A 24,339-nucleotide genomic window follows, 5' to 3' on the forward strand; every position below is an offset into this window, starting at 1 on the left:
CTCAGTAAAATATGCTTAGCCACTCTTCGTGGCAGATTTGCTGGTATGATGTGGAAATTACAGTGGACCCTTGAAACTTGAGGATCTGACATTTATGGTTGTTACTATTGCTAAACTACTCCTGGAGATATGTGACCTTTAGAAATGTGTAAGTTTGTGTGTTTTTGAATTGTATTGCTTCGAGGCTGGTGTTCAGGAGTATGGAGCTATTGAGTCACCTTGGCTTGCTGCCCAGCTTTTCAGCTTGGCTTTGCCCCCATTTAATATATGGGGGTTTCCTTCATGTTTATAAAAACCCTGGGGAGAAGATACAGCTGTCTTAATTTTACAAATGATTAAATGGAGGAGATTATGTACTATGGTAATGTTTGGAAATTTAGAGATCTTAAGCTCTTGGGACACATAACCTGCTTGAATGCCAAGGATTTTCTGGACCCTAGTATTTATTGAGTACTGGTTACTTTTGAGCAAGGAGTGCCATTTTAATCAGGTAGTTGATCTTCCTCAGTTTTTGGTTTAAGGAGGAACTCAGAAACTTAGGGCCGAGGGGAGTATAAATAACATGCCCCTTCCACCTATGACTTTGTTTAAAAAGTAATTTCCTGAACTTCAGAAACAGAAATGAACCCTTTGCAGTAAATAAATGTTGGTCAAAGGCAGTGAGGGAAAGGAAATAGCTATATCAGCATGAAAATTGTAGGGTAGAATTAAATTAGTGTGATGTTCTAGAACTCCTTGGCTCCTTCATGACTCCATGAAAGAAGTCAGTTTTTACGAATGGATATCCCGAGTCAGTACTTCTAATTAAAACATTTCAGTTTGGCTTGGCATGATGGTTCACGCTAGTAATCGCAGCACTTTGGGAGGACAAGGTGGGAGGAGTTCAAGACCAGCCTGGTCAACGTAGTGAGATATCATCTCTACAAAAATTTTCTTTAAAAATTAGCTGGGCATGGTGGGTACATGCCTGTAGTCCTAGCTACTTGAGAGGCAGAGGCGTGAGGATCATTTGAGCCCAGGGGTCCAAGGCTGCAGTGAGCTATAATTGTACCACTGCACTCCAGCCTGGGCAACAGAGTAAGACCCTGTCTCAAAAAAAACAATTTTTTTTTTTTTTTTTTTTTAAGATAGGACATTTTGGTTTTAGTAGACTATTCTGGAATATTTGCCTGAATAGGAGTTATACATACTTTTATAGTGACATTTAGGAGACTAGAAATTTTCTTGACTTGTATATTTAAGGGACCCAATAGGTTTGTGGAGTTTGTAGGTATGTGTTTCGTGGAGAGTTTTTTTTTTTTAAGCCTTCAAGATGCTTTTTCTTCCCTACTACATACACACATACATACAGACATATATATGATTTTTTAAAAGAATATATGTATAATTTTTTTTAAGAATTCAGTATTTTGGAATTCATGTTCCTTATAGTGCTTGGTGTGTGCATGAGTGGTACTTGGGTAATATTTCCAGTCATCTTATGGGGAGCTGAAAGGGTATCATGAATTGCCTTTTAGGAATGCACTTATAGGAAAAAATAACCGATAAATAACCAGTAAATATTAACAAGTTCAGAGTTTATTAGTAAAAAGAAATACTTTAACACAGAGTTGTGTAAGTAGTAGCTAAATATTTATGTGATCTATATTATCATTATGGAAATTATTGTTTTCATTATAGTCTGTATAACAGGTTATTAAAGTATGTGAATAATAAGTCCATATTGCACACATAAAATGCCTTTTTCTTCATTAACTTGTTAATGTAAAAATGTCTCAGTGGCATATGGATCACTGCTAGGTGAGGTACAAAACACTAGGGGGGGAATAAGAAGCAGAAGACACAAACCAAACCATGTTTTTCCATTCTGTGAACAGAAGGTTAAATTTATGATTTTCCTCTCTCAAAATTAATTAGCTAAAATTGAGGACTTCTTTTTTAACTGCAGTTATAATATTGTTCCTTGTATTAGTAATTTCCTTTTTATGATTTTGAGTGTGCTTATTTGCAGATGACCTTCCTGAACTTCAGGCAGTTCAAAGTGATCCTACCCAATCTGGCATGTACCGGCTGAGTTCAGATGTTTCACATCAAGAATACCCAAGATCATCTTGGAACCAAAATACCTCAGACATACCAGAAACTACTTACCGTGAAAATGAGGTGGACTGGCTAACAGAATTGGCAAATATCGCAACCAGTCCACAAAGTCCACTGATGCAGTGCTCATTTTACAATAGGTAGGAGCATTTATTATATTTTTATTGAAACATTCTATCATTACACAAAGGTTTTATTTAAAAATTTTTCTAGTTTAAAAGTAGTAATACTTTAAATTATTAGAATTTAAGTAATTAGAATTAAGCTCCTTATCTAATGATCAAAGACTTATTTCACTCACTACCATGATTTCATATTTTGAGAATTAGATAAAGGTGATAAAGAGAACCATAGAGTAAAAAATATTTGTAAATGTTTAAAATAAATTAGACCATGAAATACTTTTACTATACATTTCTACATATAGAAATGAAAATTGTATTTCTCTAAAGAAGCAGAGTTGTAATCAAGATTATATTTTAAACTTTTATCAACCTTTAGTTGGGTTCCTTTTGGTCTAGGTTTATTTCTTCCATAGTTTATGTGGCCTTACATTATTTGCCTGTTTGCTAATTCTAAAATTTGCTAATATTAAAATCTTAAACTTACAAAAGTGGGTTCCCATTGGTAAAAATCACTGTTTCATATATCCAGACAGAGTTTAAGAAAATGAGTAGTTGTGCTATGAAATTACGAAAGCTTCCAGCTAATATGCCTAGGGAGACCTAAGTGGAAAACACTTCATTATTTATCCCTAAAAAGAAATGGATAAATATGACAGTTTATAAGGGAGAGAAATGCCCATATTTGCACACCTGTGAGTGGAAACTGATAGACCAGAGTTTTATACTAGGTAATGTAGGAATAACTGTAAATTTTGTTAGTGCTCTTGAGTGTAATGCATTGCTAAAGAATAAACTTATTAGGTATGAAATCTCACTTTTCTTGTAACCCATTAAGTTGTGCTGCTTTTCTTACATTTAGCAGGATATTGATCTTGACTAGAGCAAATTGAATTTAATTAACTTCAGTTTAATTCCGTGTTTGTTTCTACAGGAAAGAAAACTTCCTTTCAGAGTTCTGATTTCCTTTATAGTCCTAGTTTTCATTGTAATCTTAATAGTCAAAAAGCTAAAAATTCTTTTATTTATTTTTTTAATAAAACCTGATTTAACTATTGGATTTTTTTTTCTTTCTCTAGAGATAATACTTTTTTTCCACTTTTTACAGCAGAGTCATAGGATTAATAATAACAGTTTATGGAAAGTGAGTAAACCCTTCAGAAGAAAATCAGTGTAAATAAAAACATAAGACATAAGGAAAGGAGTATCTCCCTGAGGATGTATTATTCTGTCCAGCATTTTGAGTAATGCTCTGCTGTCTGGCCTACCTCCTAACACTGTCTGCTCATGCAGCTTATTGTTGGGTGTTAAACTGTGTTACTGAGCTTTGATATCTGAAGTCTTTATAGTTAAGGAGTTGAGGACAGGTAAAAATTTATATTACCCCTGAATAGATAGAGAGATGAAGAAATCAATGCTGTTAGTGTTTGGACGTGTTTAGCATGTTAATTTTCACAGAGTATTTAGGCCATATACAGTTTAGAATATCACATTGTTCCCTTCATGTTTATTTATTTTTACTTTTTGTTACTTCTGTTTTAAATGGTTAAACAGAAGAACTGATAAAACTCACTTTTTAAGATTAGGGAGTCAGGAATGAACAAAAGGAATATTTAGCAGTTTGGCCATTCTCTGGTACTTCATATATATCTAAATGTGTAATAACAGGATGGGCAGTTTTTGGGCAAAAGATGAAACATTCAGCATATAATTTGAAATCGAAAATTGGAGAGTATGCTACAATGCATGGAAATCTGAGGGCCTTTTGATTTAAGGAGTGATGTGAACATGAAAGTATAGATCCTTATGTAAAAGTAATTTCTGGAAAGGTAAAATGAAAAATGTTAATGAGGATAAGGTAGAAATTGAAGGGCTAATACAAATTCTCAGGGAATAAGGGAAAAATTGGAAAGATGTCCTTTCTCTCTTTTTTGTTTTTGTTTTTTTGAGACGGAGTCTTGCTCTGTCGCCCAGGCTGGAGTGCAGTGGTGCGATCTCTGCTCACTGCAAGCTCCGCCTCCCGGATTCACGCCATTCTCCTGCCTCAGCCTCCCAAGTAGCTGGGACTACAGGTGCCCGCCACCACGCCGGCAAATTTTTTGTATTTTTAGTAGAGACAGGGTTTCACCGTGTTAGCCAGCATGGTCTTTTTCTCCTGACCTCGTGATCCGCCTGCCTCGGCCTCCCAAAGTGCTGGGTGGGATTACAGGCATGAGCCACCGCACCTGGCCCTTCCTCTCCTTTTTAAAAAGAGTATTAGTACAGACATGCATAAACTTTTTCTGTTAAGGACCAGATCTCTATTTGGCATCTCAGACAATTATCCTGATTTGGGACCTTACCTTCAGATGGTTTTCCCTCCTCCACCTGGCTGTCTTCCTCTCTGCTTCCTTTCCAGACTGCTGAGTCCATACACATCATTCATTATCCTCTATAGGCTTGTTTCTTTCTGTTACCCCACCCATGAATATCTGGTCTGTTTGTGAGGGAAGGATCTGGGTATGCTCCTGGGAGCTCCATATACTCTAAAGGGAGCATTGTCTGGTAAAAGAGACTTTTGAGTGGAAGAAAAGAGGGCAAGGGATAAAGTTTTTTTTTTAAGGTGATCTTTGAGGAGAAAAAATAACTAGACCTTATATGTAGTTGCTTTTCAGCAAGTTTGTATTAGAAAACAAGAAATAGTGTCCAGTTACAAGGAGGGCGGATAGGCTGCTCTCTGCTATAAAAAGTGTAAGCATTTTTGCTTAAGGTAGTTCTTGTATCTGCCCAGTGATATGTGGTTGGTAGATAAAGAGTTCAGAGTTGGTTACACTAAGCTTAAATGCTGTCTTCATACTGAGACTTACTGAGTACATCCAAGTAGAAGAAAGAAATGGATAGGACGCCCTGCATTAGAGGGGGTATTATCATTCACAAACGAAATATACACATGTATATGTATTGATAGAAAAATGAATGGGATAAATAAATGAAACCATAGTCGTAGTATAAAATATATTGTCAAATCTGAAAAAAACGATGTCTAAAATGTGTGAGGAGGGTTTGGATAAGGAGTTAAGGAATATAATTATAAAATGAAATCTTGCTGTCTTTACTAGTGTTTACCATAAATGTGTTCAATGTAATAACATTGGCGTTTTAAATATGAAGTTCTTTCATTAATAGGAAATATCTACTTTAAGGACCTATGCTTATGGTTGAAACTGTTGCTTTATTTTAGATCATCTCCTGTACACATCATAGCCACTAGCAAAAGTTTACATTCCTATGCACGCCCTCCACCAGTGTCCTCTTCTTCGAAGAGTGAACCAGCCTTCCCTCATCACCATTGGAAGGAGGAAACACCAGTAAGACATGAAAGGGTAAGTTTATTTATAAGGTTAAACTTTTACAAAGTTTGTACAACAGTTGAAATACATTAACATTCCTCATAGGAAATAGTCTCACTGTTCTGTTAGTGATCTGGATTTGATTTTATATACAGCTCTGCTATGTGTTAGGAAAGCTTATTATTAATGGGAATGTGCATATAACTAAAGCTTCCAAAAACTTTGTTTTGTGTGTCTCTTTTTTTTTTTTAGCAAATTCTCCCACAGCCTGACAACCTTCAGCTTTGAAGGCATTATATTTTCCCTAAGTTTAGAATTACTAAGTTATCCACCTATAAGCATGGGCCTAAAGACGTGGGATGAAAACAGATATTAAAAGGTATATTTTAAAAACAAATAAAAAAGTTGATAATATTTTTCTCCATAGGCAAATAGTGAGTCAGAATCTGGCATTTTCTGCATGTCCTCCCTGTCAGATGATGATGATTTGGGATGGTGCAATTCCTGGCCTTCAACTGTCTGGCACTGTTTTTTGAAAGGTAAAAAAAAAAAAAAAAAAAAACCTTGAATTTTCCACAGCTTACTTGTCTAGTACAGTCACGTGTCTAATACTTGTTTTCTACCTAAACCTTAGGCACACGACTGTGCTTTCATAAGGGAAGCAATAAGGAATGGCAAGATGTTGAAGATTTTGCTAGAGCTGAAGGCTGTGATAATGAGGAAGATCTTCAAATGGGCATTCACAAGGTTGATTTAAAATTCTTAAAAAATTTTTCAAAACCTTTCCAAATGAAACAAGATTTATTGTTAATCTACAGAAATATCCGCCATTCACTTTCATATTTAAATGACATCGTAAATTTTGGTTAGAGCATTTTTATGACCACTCATTGCTTAGTCTGATGGGGAAGAGCAATGATTTTAGGTTTGCCTTTCTAACATGCTTTCTTGGATGGGAAATAGTATATTTCTTGGTGCTTCTTCGTGTTTTATATACTTTACAATGGGGAAAACTGGTATTAAAAATATGTAATGAGGTCGGGCGCAGTGGCTCATGCCTGTAATCCCAGCACTTTGGGAGGCTGAGACGGGTGGATCACGAGGTCAGGAGATCGAGACCATCCTGGCTAACACGGTGAAACCCCACCTCTACTAAAAACACAAAAAAATTAGCTGGGCGTGGTGGTAGGCGCCTGTAGTCCCAGCTACTTGGGAGGCTGAGGCAGGAGAATGGCGTGAACCCAGGAGGCGGAGCTTGCAGTGAGCCAAGATTGCGCCACTGCACTGTAGCCTGGGCAACACAGTGAGACTCTGTCTCAAAAAATATATATATATTTATATGTAATGAATAAATAAACTAACCAAAGCCTTGCCTTAGGTAATCTACAAAGTGATTAATTCCCCTGTAGATTATTGACAGTCAATTATATTAAGTTACTTTATATAAGTTGTTTCATATTAAGTTACTAAAACTAGCATTTTCTAAGTTGATGAGCAAAAGCAGTAGCGAGCAATATTAGGATAAAGTTGACACCTTTCACTTTGAAATTTTTAATTTCTCCATCTCTCCTGTAGGCAAGAAAATGGGCATGTGAAGTGTGCTTGTACAAATTCTTGTTTTGATCCTGCTATGTCTCACTATTAAGTCTCTTGAGAAAAATTGTCCTATCTTGGCTGCCTTCAGTTTCCTCCCCTTGCTTTACTCTTCACTTCAGTGAAGTTCACAATAGTCTAACTTTGGCCTCTACTACTCTACAAAAATTGTCTCAAAGGTTACTAGCTTTATTCTGATTTCTAGGACGAGAGACGTCGTTTGTTCTGTTTGACATCTGTACAACATTTGACACATTGGGTTAGTTCCTGACATTATCTTCCCTTGATTTGTGTAGCATGGCAGCATCCTGATTCTCAGTCTTTTAGGCCTGGTACTTGACTGCCCGCAGTGCTGAATATTAGACAAGATTCTGCCCCCTTCACTTTCTTCACCAGTTCCTCTCTCCTGATAATATCAGCAGCACCTCCATCATGTCCTGTGGAATGCACTCTGGACTTGGAGTCAGGAAACCTGGGCTCTCTTTATAGCTTCTCCAGCAATTGTCTGTGTTACTGATCTTAGGCAGATTGTTAACCCCTCTGAGTATTGGCTTCCTGATCTGAAAAATGGGATTGGATTAGTTTTAAGGTCTCCTGCAGCCCTGAGAATGGGAAGATTTTGTAATTTCGTTATTTGCCAATCTATGTCTATGGCCTTCACCTGCACATTTCCAGCTGCATGTTAGACATCTCTGCATGAATATCAGTCAGTTCTTTGAACTAAGCTTAGTGTGACCAAAACTGCCCTTACCTTTTTCTTCCTCTTCTTGGCTTACTTTTCTCCTATTCTTTTAAAGTTGTTATTATCATCCTTCTTGATTACCAAATTCAAAACCATGAAGTTGTCTTTTACTATTCTATTTCTTCCCTTTATTTATATTCATTTGATTCTAATTCTGTAAAGATTTTTAAGTCATCCTCTCTTATTCATTACCTTGTTCATGCATTAGCGTAATTATGATTGGATACTGTAGCAAGCTTTTGGCGTGTTTGTCTCCTTTGTTTTTCTGTGAATGTAAGGGTAAGGATCATGTTTGTTGGTGTTTGTGTTTTGAGATCCTACCATGTGGCATGTGTTAAATGCTCAATATTCATTGAATTTAAATTTTTCTGGTTCTATTACTATTGCACTTGTCAATTCAGGTCTATAATAGGTGTCTCATTGTATCCTCAGGTAATTGAATATGAGATCTTTTCTTCTGTAGAGTCTTTTCTTATTTACCATCATCTTAAAAATTGACAGTCATGCTGATAAAAACACTTTGATTGATTTCCCAATACCTTCTAAGCAAAAATTGTCAGTACTTTGCCTGTCTTTAAGAGGCCTTTACTAACTGGCCTCTCCTTATTAGCTTTATTTGCCCCAAATCTGAACTCACCTTGTATTTTTAGCAAATACCCAGCACTCCCCAAAGTTGTTGTTAATTACAAATTTCTTGGTGCAAGGCATCTTTCTAAATTGCATTCTTCTTTTAAATCTCAGTTCCAGTTGGAATTGAAAATCCTCCTTAATCTCTCTTTTGGTATTAATAACTCTTTATTAAACTGCATCACCATTATTTATACTTGAGTGTAAGTGCTTATTCCAGTCTAGTTATATATGTGTCCTTCTTCACTACCGGGTTTGAAAGCTCTTTAATGGCAGGGATCCTGTCTTGGTTATTTTTACCTTTTCCGCAAAGTCTTACATGTAATGGGAACTTCACAGTGTTTTGAATTGAACATTTCCAATTCATTCACGCTATGCATATATTTTCAGGGCTATGGTTCTGATGGTCTAAAGTTGTTATCACATGAAGAAAGTGTATCATTTGGCGAGTCTGTACTGAAGTTGACTTTTGATCCTGGTACAGTAGAAGATGGTTTACTTACCGTAGAGTGTAAGCTGGACCACCCTTTCTATGTTAAAAATAAAGGTAGGGCTTGAATTGCATTTGTAGTAACTTTTTTTAAACAAAGCTTCTTAAATCTGTAATTATGTCTGTAGCTTTGATGATTAAGAAAAAATTTGAGGGGAAAACGTCTTTCAAACTAAATAAAAAACTACCATAGAGAATGCTTATAATAATACCTAATGGTGCGTAAGTATCTTAGCAGTCAGGTGGAACTTTGTTTCCTGTATGAGAAATTTTTAGATTCATGTAGCATAGTATAATAAGCTTTCTATTATCTTGGTATAGTTTGGGGAATGTAGTGATCTAGTAATCACATTTTCATTAAGAGTTACCAAATATGATATAAACCTGAGTCACTCTTCAGAGCCTTATTACAGTAACACCATGTTAAAGATAATTTTATAATTCAGAGACTATTTCATGGTCTCAGTCATTTATCACTTATTGTCATTGTAGACTGATGGAAGTGCTCATTGTCATTGTAGACGGATGGAAGTGCTGATTGATAGAGGAGCTCTATATATAATAAAATGCTGAACAATAAGCTAGTTTTGGAGGGCTTTTACATTGCTGAAAGGAAATACTTATCTAGTACTTTATTGTAAAGATACATGACTTGTGTTAGAGAATCTCTTGAGACTTAGCAATAACTTTTTATTTTTAAGATATAGAAATGATATGTCTGTTCTAAAGCAGGGTGCTTTCTGTGAGTCCTCATCCTTTATGCAACATTGTTTAACTTTAGGTTGGTCATCATTTTATCCAAGCTTGACTGTGGTACAGCATGGCATTCCATGTTGTGAAGTTCATATTGGCGATGTATGTCTACCTCCTGGACACCCCGATGCCATTAATTTTGATGATTCAGGTGTTTTTGATACATTTAAAAGGTAATATTGGATTAATTCTTTGTTTTATTTTCCTCTTAAAGTTTGCCCTTCATTTCCCTAATGATGGTTAAGTCAGATATTTAGGAAGTTCAGTCTTTAAAGATTTGAGAATTATAAAAGAATTATTAAGAGGAAAGTATGAAATGAAAACATATTAGGTAATTAAAGTATAATAGTTACCAGAGAGTTTTGCGTGTAGTTGTCATATAGGAAAATTGAGTTTATAAAACATTTAGGATTAGATTAGGAAGAATATCACATGTTACATGACCAAGAGTTTAATGGTTCAGCTTTGATAGTTACATTTAAAAAGTTGTGATATCTGGCCAGTTGTTCTTAAACAGCTTATAAATCTCTTGTGTTTTTTGTAGTTAACTGTATTTTTCTTGATATAATAGTTAACTGTATCTTTGTTTCATACTCATTTTGACCAAGGGCATTAGTTGCATGGTTTAACAAATAGTAGAAAATAGCCCAAACTTGACATCTAGAAAGGCTTAGAGAGGGAAGTGGTTATTCCTGAGATCACGTTGCTAGTAAGTGGCAGAATAGGACAAGAACCCATGTGTCCTGACTCCAGAAGGTTGGCCAGCTATCTTCATTTATATGGGACTTTCCTGGTTTTTGCACTGAAAGTCCAGCTTTCAGGAAACCCCTCAGTCCTAGACAAACTGGAACAATTGGTCACCTTGCTCCTAGAAGGAACCCAGAGAAAGTCTGTGTGTAGGTATCTGGGATTTAAAGACTCATTCTTTCTTTAAGATAATTATCAAATCCATAGGCATGTACTGGCACTAAGTAGAGAATTCTCAAGAGTCCCTGCTGGCCTGTAGATTTTATTTCATTCAGTTTAATTAGTATGTTTTATATATCATGAGGATGAGTGAAACTATTATTAAAAAAGCAAATTGCATAGGGCCTGACACAAGCCACATGCTCAATAAATGTCTACAAGCTTATGCTCTTAATGCTGTTTGATTACATCCCTCATATACACTCTTTTTTGAAAAACTGGAAAAATGAGTCAGAATTTTAAGGACTGATACTTAGGATATATAGATTAATGATAACTCCTGTGTTTTGGTGAGACTGTAACCTGATAGAAAAATTTTGGAAGATAATTTGGCTTTATCTTGTAAAGGTGAGTATTAGCAGTTTCATTACTCTTTTATATATATCCTAGAGAAGTAAATTCTTGTAGTCATGCTCAAGGAAATGGTGCAAGTAAGTTTGTAGCTGTATGACTCATGATAGCAAAAATGTGGAAACAATATCAATACTTATTAACTGGAGAGTGAATCCATGAAGTGTGATATAATCATATAGTGGAATTAGTGGAAAATGAATGAACCTTAGCTACAAACTTTAAAACATGGATCAATTTTTAAAACAATGTTAAGTAAAAATAAGTCTTGGAAATATACGGTATGAGTCTATTTTATGGAATCATGTTCCTTAGAAATAAATAAAATAACCCTTATATATGGTTTGTAATACACATTATATAATTATGTCAGGGGTCCCTAAAGACTAGCCCCCAGGTTTGATGATTTGCTCAGAGAATTCACAAGACTCTGCACATAGTTGTGCTCATGGCTCTGACTTATTATGGCAAAAAAATACAAAGCAAAATTGGGAAAGGGAAAAGATGTGGGGTGAAGTCTGAGGGAAGCCAGGCTTCCAGGGATCCTCTCCCAGTGGAATTAAGGGCATGTTTTATTCCCCAGCAGTGGGCTGTGACAACATATATGAAATGTCGTCTCCCAGGGAAGCTTGTTAGGCGCACTTGGCACCTAGGGTTTTTATTGAGAGCAGTCACGTAGGTTTCTTCTGCTTGGCACATAACAAAATCCAAACTTCCAAAAGGAAAGCAGGCATTCAGAGTAAACTGTGTTGTTTGTATATCCAGTCTAGGCACAGTAAACTACTCTTCTCAGTTGTGGGAATGATGGGACCCCTCAAAAGCCAAGTTCTAGAAATTAGTCAAGGGTCAACCTTGTAAGTAGACTTTTGAAAGGATAGCAGTCATTTCTGCATAATGAAACACTGTATCTTAAGAAAGATATTAATATAACTAATGCTACTGTAGTATTTATATGTTGTATTTATGAGTAATATTTTCATAATAAAATTATTGAAAAAGAATGATTAACATTCAGGAGACTGGTTATTTCTGGGGTGGCAAATATGGAACTTAGTGATACTGGAAATATTATTCTTAATTTGGATTGTGGGTTCACTCATTTATTTGTATGCTTCATAACTTACATATATATGTAAAGTTTACATATTATTACATAGCACCAAACTTTTTTAAAGTAAAAGGGAAAACTTGCCTGCCTAATTCCTGTTTTTCTGAGATAGCAAATTCTTACCATTTGATCTCACTGAATAATAATCACTCCCAAGATGATGTTAGTCATTGGTCTCATTTTACTGTTGAGTGACTTCAATATAACAGCAGGAGCACCCACCCTGCAAAGGAGTGGAAATGGGTGGTATCATCATGGAGAAACCAGGAAAAAATTGAGAAGCTGAAAGTGACTTTATTTTCATTGTGGATTAGACTGGTTAATGGAGATGATGCCTGGCCTAGGGGGAGGGCAAGAAGAGAAAGAGGTAAGAAGAGAAAAAAGTCCAAGTGGGACTGCTGTAGGCAGATTCTCGGGTCATGGTTTACAGAGGACATGTGAGTAGTTTCTAGCTCAGGAAGAATCAGAAGTCAGCAATCAGTTGATGAGCTCTCATACATAATTCAAGGTTCTGTAAGTAGCCCATTCTGAAACATTGAGAATTGAGGCCAACCTTCTAGGCCTCAGGCGGGTTTAAAACAGTCAGTTTTGACTTTTTGAAGTTGACATTTCTGTTCAGGTAATATGATTTAACAAACTTACTGAGTGCCTACTATATATATAATGTTAATTTATTTAATATTAATTACCCTATTTGTAGATAATATCCTCATTTTACAGAGAGAAGTAAAGTTGAGAGAGGTTAAGGAACATGCCCAAAACAAAGGCAGTTAGTATCAGAATTAGGATTCAAGCCCATATCTTGTAAAGATTCCAAATTTTGAGTTCTCTAGCTACTCACATAAGATACTTCTACAATAATAGATACTCCTAATGGCAAAATACACTGTGCCAGCCTCTGCCCTGTGTCTTATGTTTATTGTTCTTTTTGGCACCACTGCATAGCATAGATTTATTTTACAGATAAGTAAACTGAGGCTACAGGGTTTATTTAACTTGCCCAAGGTCATATTACTAGCTGGAATTTGAACTCAGTTAAAATTTTCCATTATTATGTTGTTCAGAGTTGATTAAAAAATGAGTTAAGAATGGCCATACCTCTTTGCTTCCAATCTAGAGAAGGAAATGGATTAGTAAATATATACAGTAAATGTACATGCTGATTGAGAGGCAGTGTAGCCTGAAAGGAACATGAGCTCGATCTGGACTGCCTGGATTCAAATCCTGGCTCTGCAATTGATTTGCTATGGAAGCTTGAGTAAATTAATATTTCTGTGGCTCCTTTAAAAAAATCTGTAGAATGGGGATAATATTGGAAGGATTAAATAAGTTAATATATGTGACATGGTTAATAGGCACTACATTATTGTGGCATTTGCGATTAAGACTAATGATTAGACAGTGAAGTGGGAATGGGCATTCTAAGCTTAAGAAATGGCATGTACACAAAATAGAACTGTGAAAGGCACATTTGGGTATAGGTGCTTTAGTGAAGAGAATGAATGCTTACCTAAGGTAGTATAGCAAAAGATGAAGCTGTTTTTAAAGATACTCTGTGTCATTACTGCTGCAGTAATGTTAGTCATTGAATTTTGTGACTGAATATTTAAAACTGATTTAAGTTGTATCCATAATGGAAGTAGATGATAGTTATATTTGTGCCACTAGATGGTGGAGTTTTCAAATTTTAGTAATTAGCTTACCCAGTATCTTTTAGTATTTCAAATTGTAATCATTTTCCATCAGTAGAGATGGTTAATTTTGTGTCAGTGCTGAAGTTTGCTATTTTTCTAAATTACGTATGGGAGGGGCTGAAGATATCTTACAAAAACTGCAAACCTAGAAAGCAGACATTGTTTTCCTGACATAATACTGATTGCTAAGCATTCGTGAGGTAATTCTGGAGTCATAGTTTAAGTACATTTATTTCATGCAGTACTTTCAGAAAAAAGACATTGTGTACTTGATAAGTGGTAGAAGTCATTTACTGTGTGTAGTCAGTGGCATGGACTCCCCTCATTCCTTTGGCTGTTTCCATCTATCTTTAGAATTTTGTAATCTCATGTTTTACCTTTAGGTAGATGGTATTCCTGTAGCTAATATTAACCTATTTTGATGTATTACCGGAATTTCTGTTTCAGGGAAGGAAGTAGGAGCTAGGTTCAGATTAGAAGCTGAATAAAAGCTTTCCTGCCAAGAAGATAGAAAAGTACTATAGGCAGAAAGAGAGTTAATGCTGGAACAAAAGAGAATTCTTTAGCTTATTTCCATGTCTATGTAAACTGAACATACAGAACAAAATGTGGCCTTTCCTGACAAAGGCGGGTTTTTACAATGAACTTTATGTTATTAGGCTATGTTATAGGTCATGGATGGCCTTTCGGGAGACTGATGTATGTATGGCTCTCTTTACCTAAACAAATGACCCAGATTACTGGGCATTTTAAGTTCCTTTATTTGTTTTTTATTTTTTTTGAGACGGAGTCTCACTCTGTTGCCCAGTTGGAGTGCAGTGCTGTGATCTGCCTCCCGGGTTCAAGCGATTCTCCTGCCTCAGTCACCCGAATAGCTGGGATTACAGGCATGTGCTGCCACGCCTAGCTGATTTTTGTATCTTTGGTAGAGATGGGGTTTCACCATGTTGCCCAGGCTGGTCTTAAACTCCTGACCTCAGGTGATCCACCCACCTCGGCCTCCCAAACTGTTGGGATTACAGGCGTGAGCCACCAGGCCTGTCCTTAAGTTCCTTTAGCCACATTTAACAGCTTTTCACTGCCTTTCCCAACCTTTTGTTTTCTGTAGTAGTCCTTAGGCCTGGTATGTTGCCTGCCACTCCATTTTAATTTTCTAGGTCTGGGTGCCTATAGGCCAAGAAACCATATTGTCACATTTGTCCAGAAATGAATTTAAAGTAAGAATAAGTGGGTTGTGTAGGATTTGGAGGAGTTACTTGCTATGAATAAAGTATGCTGATTATAACATTTCTTTGGGGGGTTCAAAGTCTTTTTTAAGCTTTTGTATTATCTGCAGAGGTTTTTTAAAAAAATTAATTTTAGTTAGCACAAACACAGATTTCATTTTATAAGCAACTATCAGTGGCAAAAGTTGTTAGTGTTGGTAACATGATATAGGGGGAAATGCACTGAAATTTCCAATCAGATGTTAAGTTTTCTTTTTTTGTTTTTTTTTTAACCTGCTTTTTAGAAATGAGAGAATTCAAAATTGAATTAAAATCTTATTTTTTTTTAATTTTATAGCTATGACTTCACACCTATGGATTCTTCTGCAGTTTATGTGTTAAGTAGTATGGCTCGCCAGCGTCGTGCATCTTTGTCTTGTGGAGGACCTGGTGGTCAAGACTTTGCAAGATCTGGATTCAGTAAAAACTGTGGCTCACCTGGATCATCACAGCTCTCTTCCAATTCTTTGTATGCTAAAGCTGTCAAAAACCACAGCTCAGGGACTGTGAGTGCCACTTCTCCTAATAAGTGCAAAAGACCAATGAATGCCTTCATGCTTTTTGCCAAAAAATACAGAGTTGAATATACTCAGATGTATCCAGGGAAAGATAACAGGTAAAAATAGTGATAATTCTGATTACAATAAATGAGTAACACTTCAATACGGTTCATGGTAACTGGAATAGTTAAGTAAACTTATTCTTTAATAGCTTTTATTCAACTCTTAAGTTGACTTTTTTGTTTGTTTTTGAGACGGAGTCTCACTGTGTCACCCAAGCTGGAGTCCAGTGGTACGATCTCAGCTCACTGCAACCTCCGCCTTCCAGGTTCAAGTGATTATCCTGCCTCAGCCTCCCAAGTAGCTGAGACTACAGGCGCCCACCACCATACCTGGCTAATTTTTTGTATTTTTCGTAGAGACAGGGTTTCACCATGTTCGCCAGGCTGATCTCGAACTCCTGACCTCATGATCCACCCACCTTGGCCTCCTAAAGTGCCGTGATTACAGGCGTGAGCCACTGTGCCCGGCCAGGTTGACTTTAAAGTAAAAAGTTTAAGTGGAATTTTTAGGGTTATATGTAATTATTTTATAATACATAGACAATTAGGTTACCTACCTTAGTAGTAAGGATCTACCTTTTATTATTTGTGCTGTAGCCCAGGCTGCAGTACAGCGGCGCAACTCACTGTAGCCTCTATCTCCCAGGCTCAATCCTCCCACCTCAGCTTCCTGAATGGCTGGGATGACAGGCACATGCCACCATACCCAGTTAATTTTTGTATTTTTTGTAGAGATGGGGTTGTGCCATGTTGCCCAGGCTGGTCTCAAACTCCTGGGTTCAAGCCATCTGCCTGTCTCCCAAAGTGCAAGATCTACCTTTTAAAATCATGTTATTTATCTGTTGGAGGACACAGTTCTAACAATTAACAGTTCTATCTTTATGGAACAGCTTTTCACCTGCGTCAACTATGGATTGTACGGGGAACTGGCAATTTGTAGCAAGTTGCCAGAGTTGTCAAAACGGTGAACTTAAGAGCTGTCCTCAGTAGAAGCTGGGAATAAAAATCAACTCAAGTCCTTCCTACTCTGTTGCCTGTACCCTTACTCATCTCCGAGTCCTCTACTACTGAATCCCTCTCAAACCAGTCAAGTTCTCCATATATTAATAACGCTGTCTTCTTCCAGTCTTTGTACCCTGAGGATCAAAACTACCATTTGCTTTATCTTGATATCATGAGAAAAGTCAGATGTAACACAGTAATGAATAGCTTTGTCCTAGTTCCTTTAGACACATAAGTGTGTAATTAGTGAGTCAAGAATTCTAAGAGTCTTTTTTTGTTTGTTTGTTTTGAGGCGGAGTCTCACTGTCATCCAGGCTGGAGTGTAGTGGCAGGATCTTGGCTCACTGCAACCTCTATCTTGTGGGTTCAAGCGATTCTCCTGCCTCAGCCACCCGAGTAGCTGGGATTACGGGCATGTGCCACTACACCCAGCTAATTTTTTGCATATTTAGTAGACATGGGGTTTCACTATGTAGGCCAGGCTGGTCTCAAACTCCTGAGCTCAAGTGATCCGCTCACCTTGGCCTCCCAAAATGCTGGGATTACAGGCATGAGCCACTGGGCCCAGCGCTAAGAGGCTTTTTAATACTATTGAAATATTTTAACTCTTGGATCTGTCAGTCATTTGTGTGACTTTTGGCAATTAATCTTTAAGTTGTAATCCATTTCTTCAGTAAAAAGAGTGGGTTTAAGTGTGTTTTTTAAAAAAAGTTAGTTTGGAAGTCTACTTCTCTGTGACTGACTTTTAGGCTTTAAAGACATTTTAAGAGTAATTTGTACCTTTCCCCTTGCTCAATTTGTTTTTCCTGAGAAAATGACTGGCCTTAGATTTAGTGACAGGTACATGCTGCATTTCTCTTTTTGTACATTTCTGGTATTTAATTATTAAACATATCCTTTGACATCTAGAAACAGGATTCACGTCCCTGTAAGTCTCTTCCCCGCCAGTAGTTGAGAACGTCAGCTGGGATGCATTCTGTATGTATTTCCAATTCTGGGGAACTGGACTATCCTGATTATAAGGAGTGTAAATCTCATTTTATCTTTAGATGTTTTGTTTAGAGATCCTTTTTATAGGATGTCTAAATCAGGTTATACCCTTTATTGCTCAAAATCTTTTTTTTTTGAGATGGAATCTTGCTCTGTCACGCAGGCTGTAGTGCCAGTGGTGTGATCTTGGCTCATTGCAACTGCTGCCTCCCAGGTTCAAGTGATTCTCCTGCCTCAGCCTCCTGAGCAGCTTGAACTATAGGCATGCACCACCACACCTGGCTAATTTTTTGTAGTTTTAGTAGAGATGGGGTTTCACCTTGTTGGCTAGGCTGGTCTCGAACTCCTGACCTCAGGTGATCTGCCCACCTCTGCCTCCCAAAGTGCTGGGATTACATATGTGAGCCACCGTGCCCAGCCAAATCTGGTATTTTCTTTGCATTTTAGCATTGTTCCAATGTGATATACTGGTAGTCATCTAACATTGAGGGCCATCAGATATCACCTATCTCTAAACTGAATGGGATAAATCATAATTTTGAAATTGGATTCTTCACTGTCTCTAATAAAGCTGCCTTAATTCAGTGAATAAAGAAATTCTCATTTGGAGGCAAATTCTGAGGGAATGGAGACTAGAATAGGTCAGAGACATGTAGCTCATTTTAAGTTGCTATAAATGTCCATCTGGATGTTAACATTCACTGCAGAAATAATCTTTAGATGTGTATATTTTACATTTGTTAGGGAACACAGAGTATAGTCTATAGCACTGTGTACATTTCATTACCTGTCATCTTTTAGCTTAAAATAATAAATGTTTCCCAAGTGCCACCCCCTTCAAAAACATCTCATATTCTTTCCTACTGTGGATGACTGAGATGGTGTGAATATTTATTGATTTGTTTAAATGTGTCAACCATTATATGGTACCTTTAACCCAAGACTATTTTTTTTTAATGGGTTCTGCAAATGGAATATAAAAATTGGTTTTCATTTTATTATTTATTTTTGAGACAGAGTCTCATTCTGTTCCCCAGGCTGGAGTGCAGTGGCGGGATATCGGCTCACTGCAACCTCTGCCTCCCGGTTCAAGCGATTCTAGTGCCTCAGCCTCCCCAGTAGCTGTGATTACAGGCGTGTGCCATCACACCTGGCAAATAGTAGAGATGGGGTGACGGGGTTTCACCATGTTGGCCAGGCTGGTCTTGAACTCGTGGCCTCAAGTGATCTGCCCGCCTTGGCCTCCAAAAGTGCTGGGATTACAGGCATGAGTCACAACGTCCGGCCCAAAAATTGGTTTATAATTAAGGAAAATGCAGCACAATGTTTAACTGCATTAAGTTATTGGATAAAAAGACAAATACGCTTGTAGGAGAGCTTCTGTGGTTTACTGTTCGAAGGCACAAATGCCTGTTGCTTTGGCTTCCATATCAGTCAGTATAAAAATCACTTGATGTGCTTTGTGCAAAATTTCCAGGACCTTATGTTTTACGTGGGTGTCATGAAGTGAATGGCTAAAAGCTCTTCATAGAAGGAAGGTGGTTTACATCTGTGTGCCCTAGGTGAGACTGTTTTAGTAGGTTTCATAGCAGAGTAACAAACTGCAGAAAACAGCTTCTAATATTTGTCATGATGTAGTCTTATCAGTTTAACTTCTTAATATTTTGAGTTTATCCAGTTTTCTCAAGTAATAAAAAATACTGTGTAAAGGTTTATTTGGTTTTAAGAGAGAAATAGTAAGATATGCATAGTTAATTCTACACTTTCACTATGATTGAATGAAAAAAGACCTTTATCAAAACTATTTGATAGGTTACGGGCACAAATAGATTAGCTTTTAGTACAAGTTGAATACTTCATGCTGCTGATACGGAACAATGGATTATTTGATTCGGGATTTTACTGGAAATGAGCATTATGGCCTTGACCTTTTCCCATCTCTATGATAGACAAGATTTTCGTCTTTTTTAACTTCACATTTTTCTCCTTAAGTAGCAGCACTTGACATGAGATTTATGAAAAATGTGTGCCTTCAGCATTGTGTAAATATTTATTTTACAGAGCCATAAGTGTGATCCTTGGTGACAGGTGGAAGAAAATGAAGAATGAAGAGAGAAGAATGTACACATTAGAAGCAAAGGCTTTGGCTGAAGAACAGAAACGTTTAAATCCTGACTGTTGGAAGAGGAAAAGAACCAATTCAGTATGTTTCAATAAATAGTGTTTAAAATTATCTTGCCTTATCCGTGCAGGTGTACTGGCATGTTGGAGCAGTCGTTACAACCTTTAAGAGGTTGTGTTGATGCTATCTCTAGCATTTTTATACTTCAAAACCTAATAATGTTATCACATCGTCATATAAAGACTGCCTTTCCTCAAGTGTCATTTACTCTCTTAGCATGGCAAGTTGAAATCTCAGGCAAACTTTAAAAAGAATGTTTGTTCTAAACATTGAGTTGGAAAAATAATTTTGGAATGCAGTGTTTCTAGTTGGGTTGAAAGATAAGCATTATTAATCCATTAATATCACAGTAGAAAATTTCTCTAATAATTTTTGGATTGTCTCAACAGCTTTTTTTCCTTAATTGGTGAGGGACCAATAAGGCTGGAGGTGTGGGGGTATGTTAGCTGTCATTCATGGGGACTTGTGCCATTGGCACAGAATTTCTAGATTGAAAAATTTCAAGGAGGAGAAGAAATAGGCCCAGGAATGGTGGCAAACAAGTCTATATGATAAGCTATCTTGGATAGACTTGTTTCTTATAACAACTTTTCCATTACTAAACTAGCATCTTTTAGGTTCAGCGTTTTTAGATTAATTGCAAAAAAATTACATGTGATACAGTGGGGTCAATTTGAAGTATCATTAAAAAAATGAAGGGAAGATATCAATATTTTTATAGTAGGAGGGCTGGCCAAAGATGTTTTAAATTCATTGTGTACATGTGCCTGTTTCTTAGTAAAATGCAGGTCACATCTGTTTAAATTTTTCACAATTTCTTTAAAAAGAGTGGTCAGTCAGTAGTCAGATGAGAGGGTGGCTGAACTGAGTTTTGGCAGTTCTTGGTTAATTTAGAATTTCATGTGTTCGGACTTTTCCTGTATCCCTTTTCTGTTCATCCTAGTCAATGTCTTATCATTGCATACATTTTCTGGATGCTTGAGCCATCAGATATCAGCTAGCTTTTTACAATCACCTTTAAGAAAGCAGTATTTTCTAATAGTAAATTTATAAACATCTTATACATCTTAGCTTTCATATATAGGATTACTATGTATTGATTTGTAAACATTCACTGAGTTTAATTTTATTTCCACAGGGCTCACAACAACATTAAACCAGGATGCTTATGTTCTTAAGTCTATATTTGCATATACATTGACTCTTGATGGAAAGACTTAAGAAGATCAAGGTCTCACCATTTGTCCTCAATTCGTGTGACCATAAGATACTGATAGCATTGAGTCTTGAAATGATTTAATAATATGAGTGAGGATTTGCTTTCTCCATTAGAGCATTAAGCTAAAACTATCAACATTTTAAACCAAATTGCCTTATTTTTCTTCCAAACTTCATATATGTCTATCAGGTAATAGGCTTGAAAATTGATATCCTGTGGTGCTAAAGTACAGTAGAAAGAGAGGAGAAGTGTATACATGTTTTATTTATTTTAAATTGTACGAAAGGGGAATTTAAAAAATATGTAACTGCTGTTTATACATTGGCTCCTTACTGCTTATTAATCTGTATTGTACACATGATGGAATGAAGCAGAAGCTGGGAGTCGGCCTTTCCTCGAGTAACCACCACATGGCTCAGCATCTGTGCCAAACATAGGCGCTCCTAGTCTAGTCAGTGCCAAGAGGCTACCAGAACATGTGGCAGGTGGCTGGTGTTGGTGTCCCAGCCTAAGAGCCACCTGCTGCAGTTACCATGGCATGCTGAGTTGATGCACCAGGTGGCAGCAGCCATCCGTTATTATTTCCAATGGAGACCTAGCCCAGGCCAAGGTAAAGTTAGTTAATAGCATTGGGATATAGTCACTGTAATGGTGCTATTAACAAACAGTCAACACCATTGTATTTTTTAACTTCGTGTTCTATATCTCCTCAGCCATGTATCTTAAATATATTTTGTCATCATAATCTTTATGGTGGGGGCAGACTTTGCACTTATTGCAGTGCAACACTTGCACTTTAATTTTCCTCCAACTGTCTAAAATTAGAGCAAATACATTGGCAATACAGCTGCTTTTGCTCTGAGCTACAATCATGGCTTTTCATGTTACTTACCAAGTGGTGTTTCTGGTTAGGAATCACAGCTGTAAAATTGATTTCAGTTCATTACACTTCTTCATGATGTTGCCCCTGAATTTTGCACACTATATTCTTGTATATTATTTCAAATAAATGGAAAAAAAAGTTGCTTATCTCTGACATCTACTGATTAATCTTGGCTGAATTTTATTTATGAGTGAGTTCTCAGAATAACAGGTTCAGGAGATGGAAAACATAAGGCAAATTCCTAACACTACTAATTAGGAGGCTGCTGATGATGGGATTTTAAAAATTAATTAAAAACAAAAATGTTAATATAGTGGAACAAGAGCCATCAGAAAATAAGGACTTAGATTATCTACTATTTATAGAGAATTGCTATACAATAAAAATTTTTATTTTTCACGTGGCATTTTTGTTACAAGGTTAAACAGCCCAAAGGTCTGCTTTTAATAACATGACAAAGTGTAACAAAAGCCTTGCTTTATTTAAAGATCCAGTATGACATACTTAAACAAGGCCATTTAACCTTGTATCTTAGCTTGGGATGTGCCAGTGGTTCCTCAACTTTGTTGTCTATTGGAATCATTTTGGGGATTTTTTTTTTTTTTTTAATACTGGTGTCAGGCTCCCACTCCTAGACATGTTAATTAATATGGAGTGCAAGTTGGGCATCAGGATTTTAAAAAAATCCCCTGGTGATATGAATGTGCAGCCAAATTTGGAAACCACTGAGCTACATGCTTATTTAGTGAAGAAGGCAGGGTTGGGGGAAGCAGGGTACATGTTATAACTTGATCATATCCCTTTAAAAGAAGTGGGGACTTTGGGTTTATGTACCCATAGGAGGACTTGGTTATGGATGGGAAAGACATTTTAGCCTTGTACAAAAATCTGAAAGAGGAAAACATCTTTCTGGAAAAACCAGGTCCATGGAATTAAAAGGTGGTGATAACTCAACATTTTTTATGCTAAAGTATAAGTAAGTGCTAAAGAGGTAAATAAACGTCGATAGGAAATACAGAACAATCAATTACATTCTTAAAATAGTAGATAGTAGCAGTCTTTTGGAGCATGTGTTTAACTGCCAACTGAATGGGTTAGCACAAAGTGGAGATAAACAAAGATTTCATGTCATTACTGAAGAGCAGACATAGCCTTTTGAAGCAGCTGAACCATTATGGGATAAACTGGTGCAAATTCTTTGCCTTCTCTACTTCTCACTGATTGAACGTAAGCTTCCAGGGCTCCCCTGAAAACCAAAATGAAAACAATGTCAAAATATTAGATAAATCACATAAAACAGATAAGGGGATACCAATATATAAAAATTATTAATAAGCTCATTTCTGGAACTGTTAATGCTCGGTTTCACAAGCCAAGTGACCAACAGCCTTCACTCATTTACTGGTAGTGTTACTATGGTTACTACGTTTAGTGTGAAAAACTATAACCATGTTTTCAGTCTGCATTGTTCTTAGTGGTCTAGTCATATACTCGGAGTCCTCTGGCTGTGTAAATATGTTCTCAATTTCCCTTTTCCCTGCTTCCCTACTGAAGACACCGGCAACGGAATGGGCATTTGTGCCTACTCCCAGAGCTCATGAGGGGCATCCTGCGCCTCTGAAAGGCACGCTCAAGAGTACAAGGGGATGGGGCCCTTTGGCACATTCGGTAACACCAGTAGATGCATTATATTCCTGTTATTTGATGAACTGTGAACAACCAACAACTAGAATAAGTGCTCTTGGGCTGTAATGGCAAAATACATGATCGGGAAGCAGTCTGAATTTAATCAAGGGGATGTGGTACCATTCCATTATTTATGATTATGATCTCATGGATTAGCTTGGGGGTTAGCAAACTGCCTGCAGGCTGAATCTAGCCTGATGCTTGTTCATTTATATATTGTCTGTGGCTGCTTTCACACAATGGCAGAGTTGAATAGTTGAGGCAGAGACCATGTGGCCTGCAAAGTCTGAAATATATCTGGCCCTTCTTTTACAGAAAAAGTTTGTCAGTCCCTGAACCAGATCGTCTGTTTAAGTGGAGCTAAAAAGAATGGCTACGAGATTAATTTTTAATTATCGGTCTATTTAAGTACCAGGTACACAAATACATTTTTGTCATATTTTCTTCAAAATTTCAGTTTGAGATTGGAGCATTTGTATAAAGATGTAAGTTAATACCATTACTCAGCTCACATACTATAGCACTTAAGTGGTTTTCTTTTGCTCTCAAATACTGAAAATACTAATCTAATTGGGTTCGTTCAAGATTTTTCATTGAATTGTGGGGAAAACACTTCCCCAGAGTCTGCTATCACTGATGAGTTTGTAGTGCCCTTCATCCCACAAGCCACTGTCA

The 24,339-nt window shown here is 36.8% G+C and overlaps 2 protein-coding genes across 7 annotated transcripts in view; one reads left to right on the top strand and one right to left on the bottom strand.

Annotated features, from left to right (window-relative positions):
• HBP1 (HMG-box transcription factor 1) overlaps positions 1–22,131 on the top strand; it is a 33,531-nt gene extending 11,400 nt beyond the window's left edge. For all 6 annotated transcript variants that reach the window (XM_004046023.4, XM_055392607.2, XM_004046024.4 and 3 more), the window contains 9 exons: positions 2,012–2,240; positions 5,443–5,584; positions 5,979–6,090; positions 6,186–6,298; positions 8,904–9,060; positions 9,785–9,929; positions 15,439–15,756; positions 19,756–19,897; positions 21,015–22,131. In XM_004046023.4, the coding sequence (XP_004046071.1) occupies positions 2,012–2,240; positions 5,443–5,584; positions 5,979–6,090; positions 6,186–6,298; positions 8,904–9,060; positions 9,785–9,929; positions 15,439–15,756; positions 19,756–19,897; positions 21,015–21,032 (1,376 nt within the window). In that variant the 3' untranslated portion in view covers positions 21,033–22,131. The remainder of the gene's footprint in view (positions 1–2,011; positions 2,241–5,442; positions 5,585–5,978; positions 6,091–6,185; positions 6,299–8,903; positions 9,061–9,784; positions 9,930–15,438; positions 15,757–19,755; positions 19,898–21,014) is intronic.
• The window catches only part of COG5 (component of oligomeric golgi complex 5), a 372,787-nt gene continuing 369,789 nt past the window's right edge, over positions 21,342–24,339 (bottom strand). Inside the window, exon 22 of the mRNA XM_019030869.3 lies at positions 21,342–23,224. Coding sequence (XP_018886414.1) covers positions 23,110–23,224 — 115 coding nt within the window. The 3' untranslated portion in view covers positions 21,342–23,109. The remainder of the gene's footprint in view (positions 23,225–24,339) is intronic.

The sequence above is a fragment of the Gorilla gorilla genome, chromosome 6 (assembly GCF_029281585.2).
Source record: "Gorilla gorilla gorilla isolate KB3781 chromosome 6, NHGRI_mGorGor1-v2.1_pri, whole genome shotgun sequence".
NCBI lineage: Eukaryota > Metazoa > Chordata > Mammalia > Primates > Hominidae > Gorilla > Gorilla gorilla.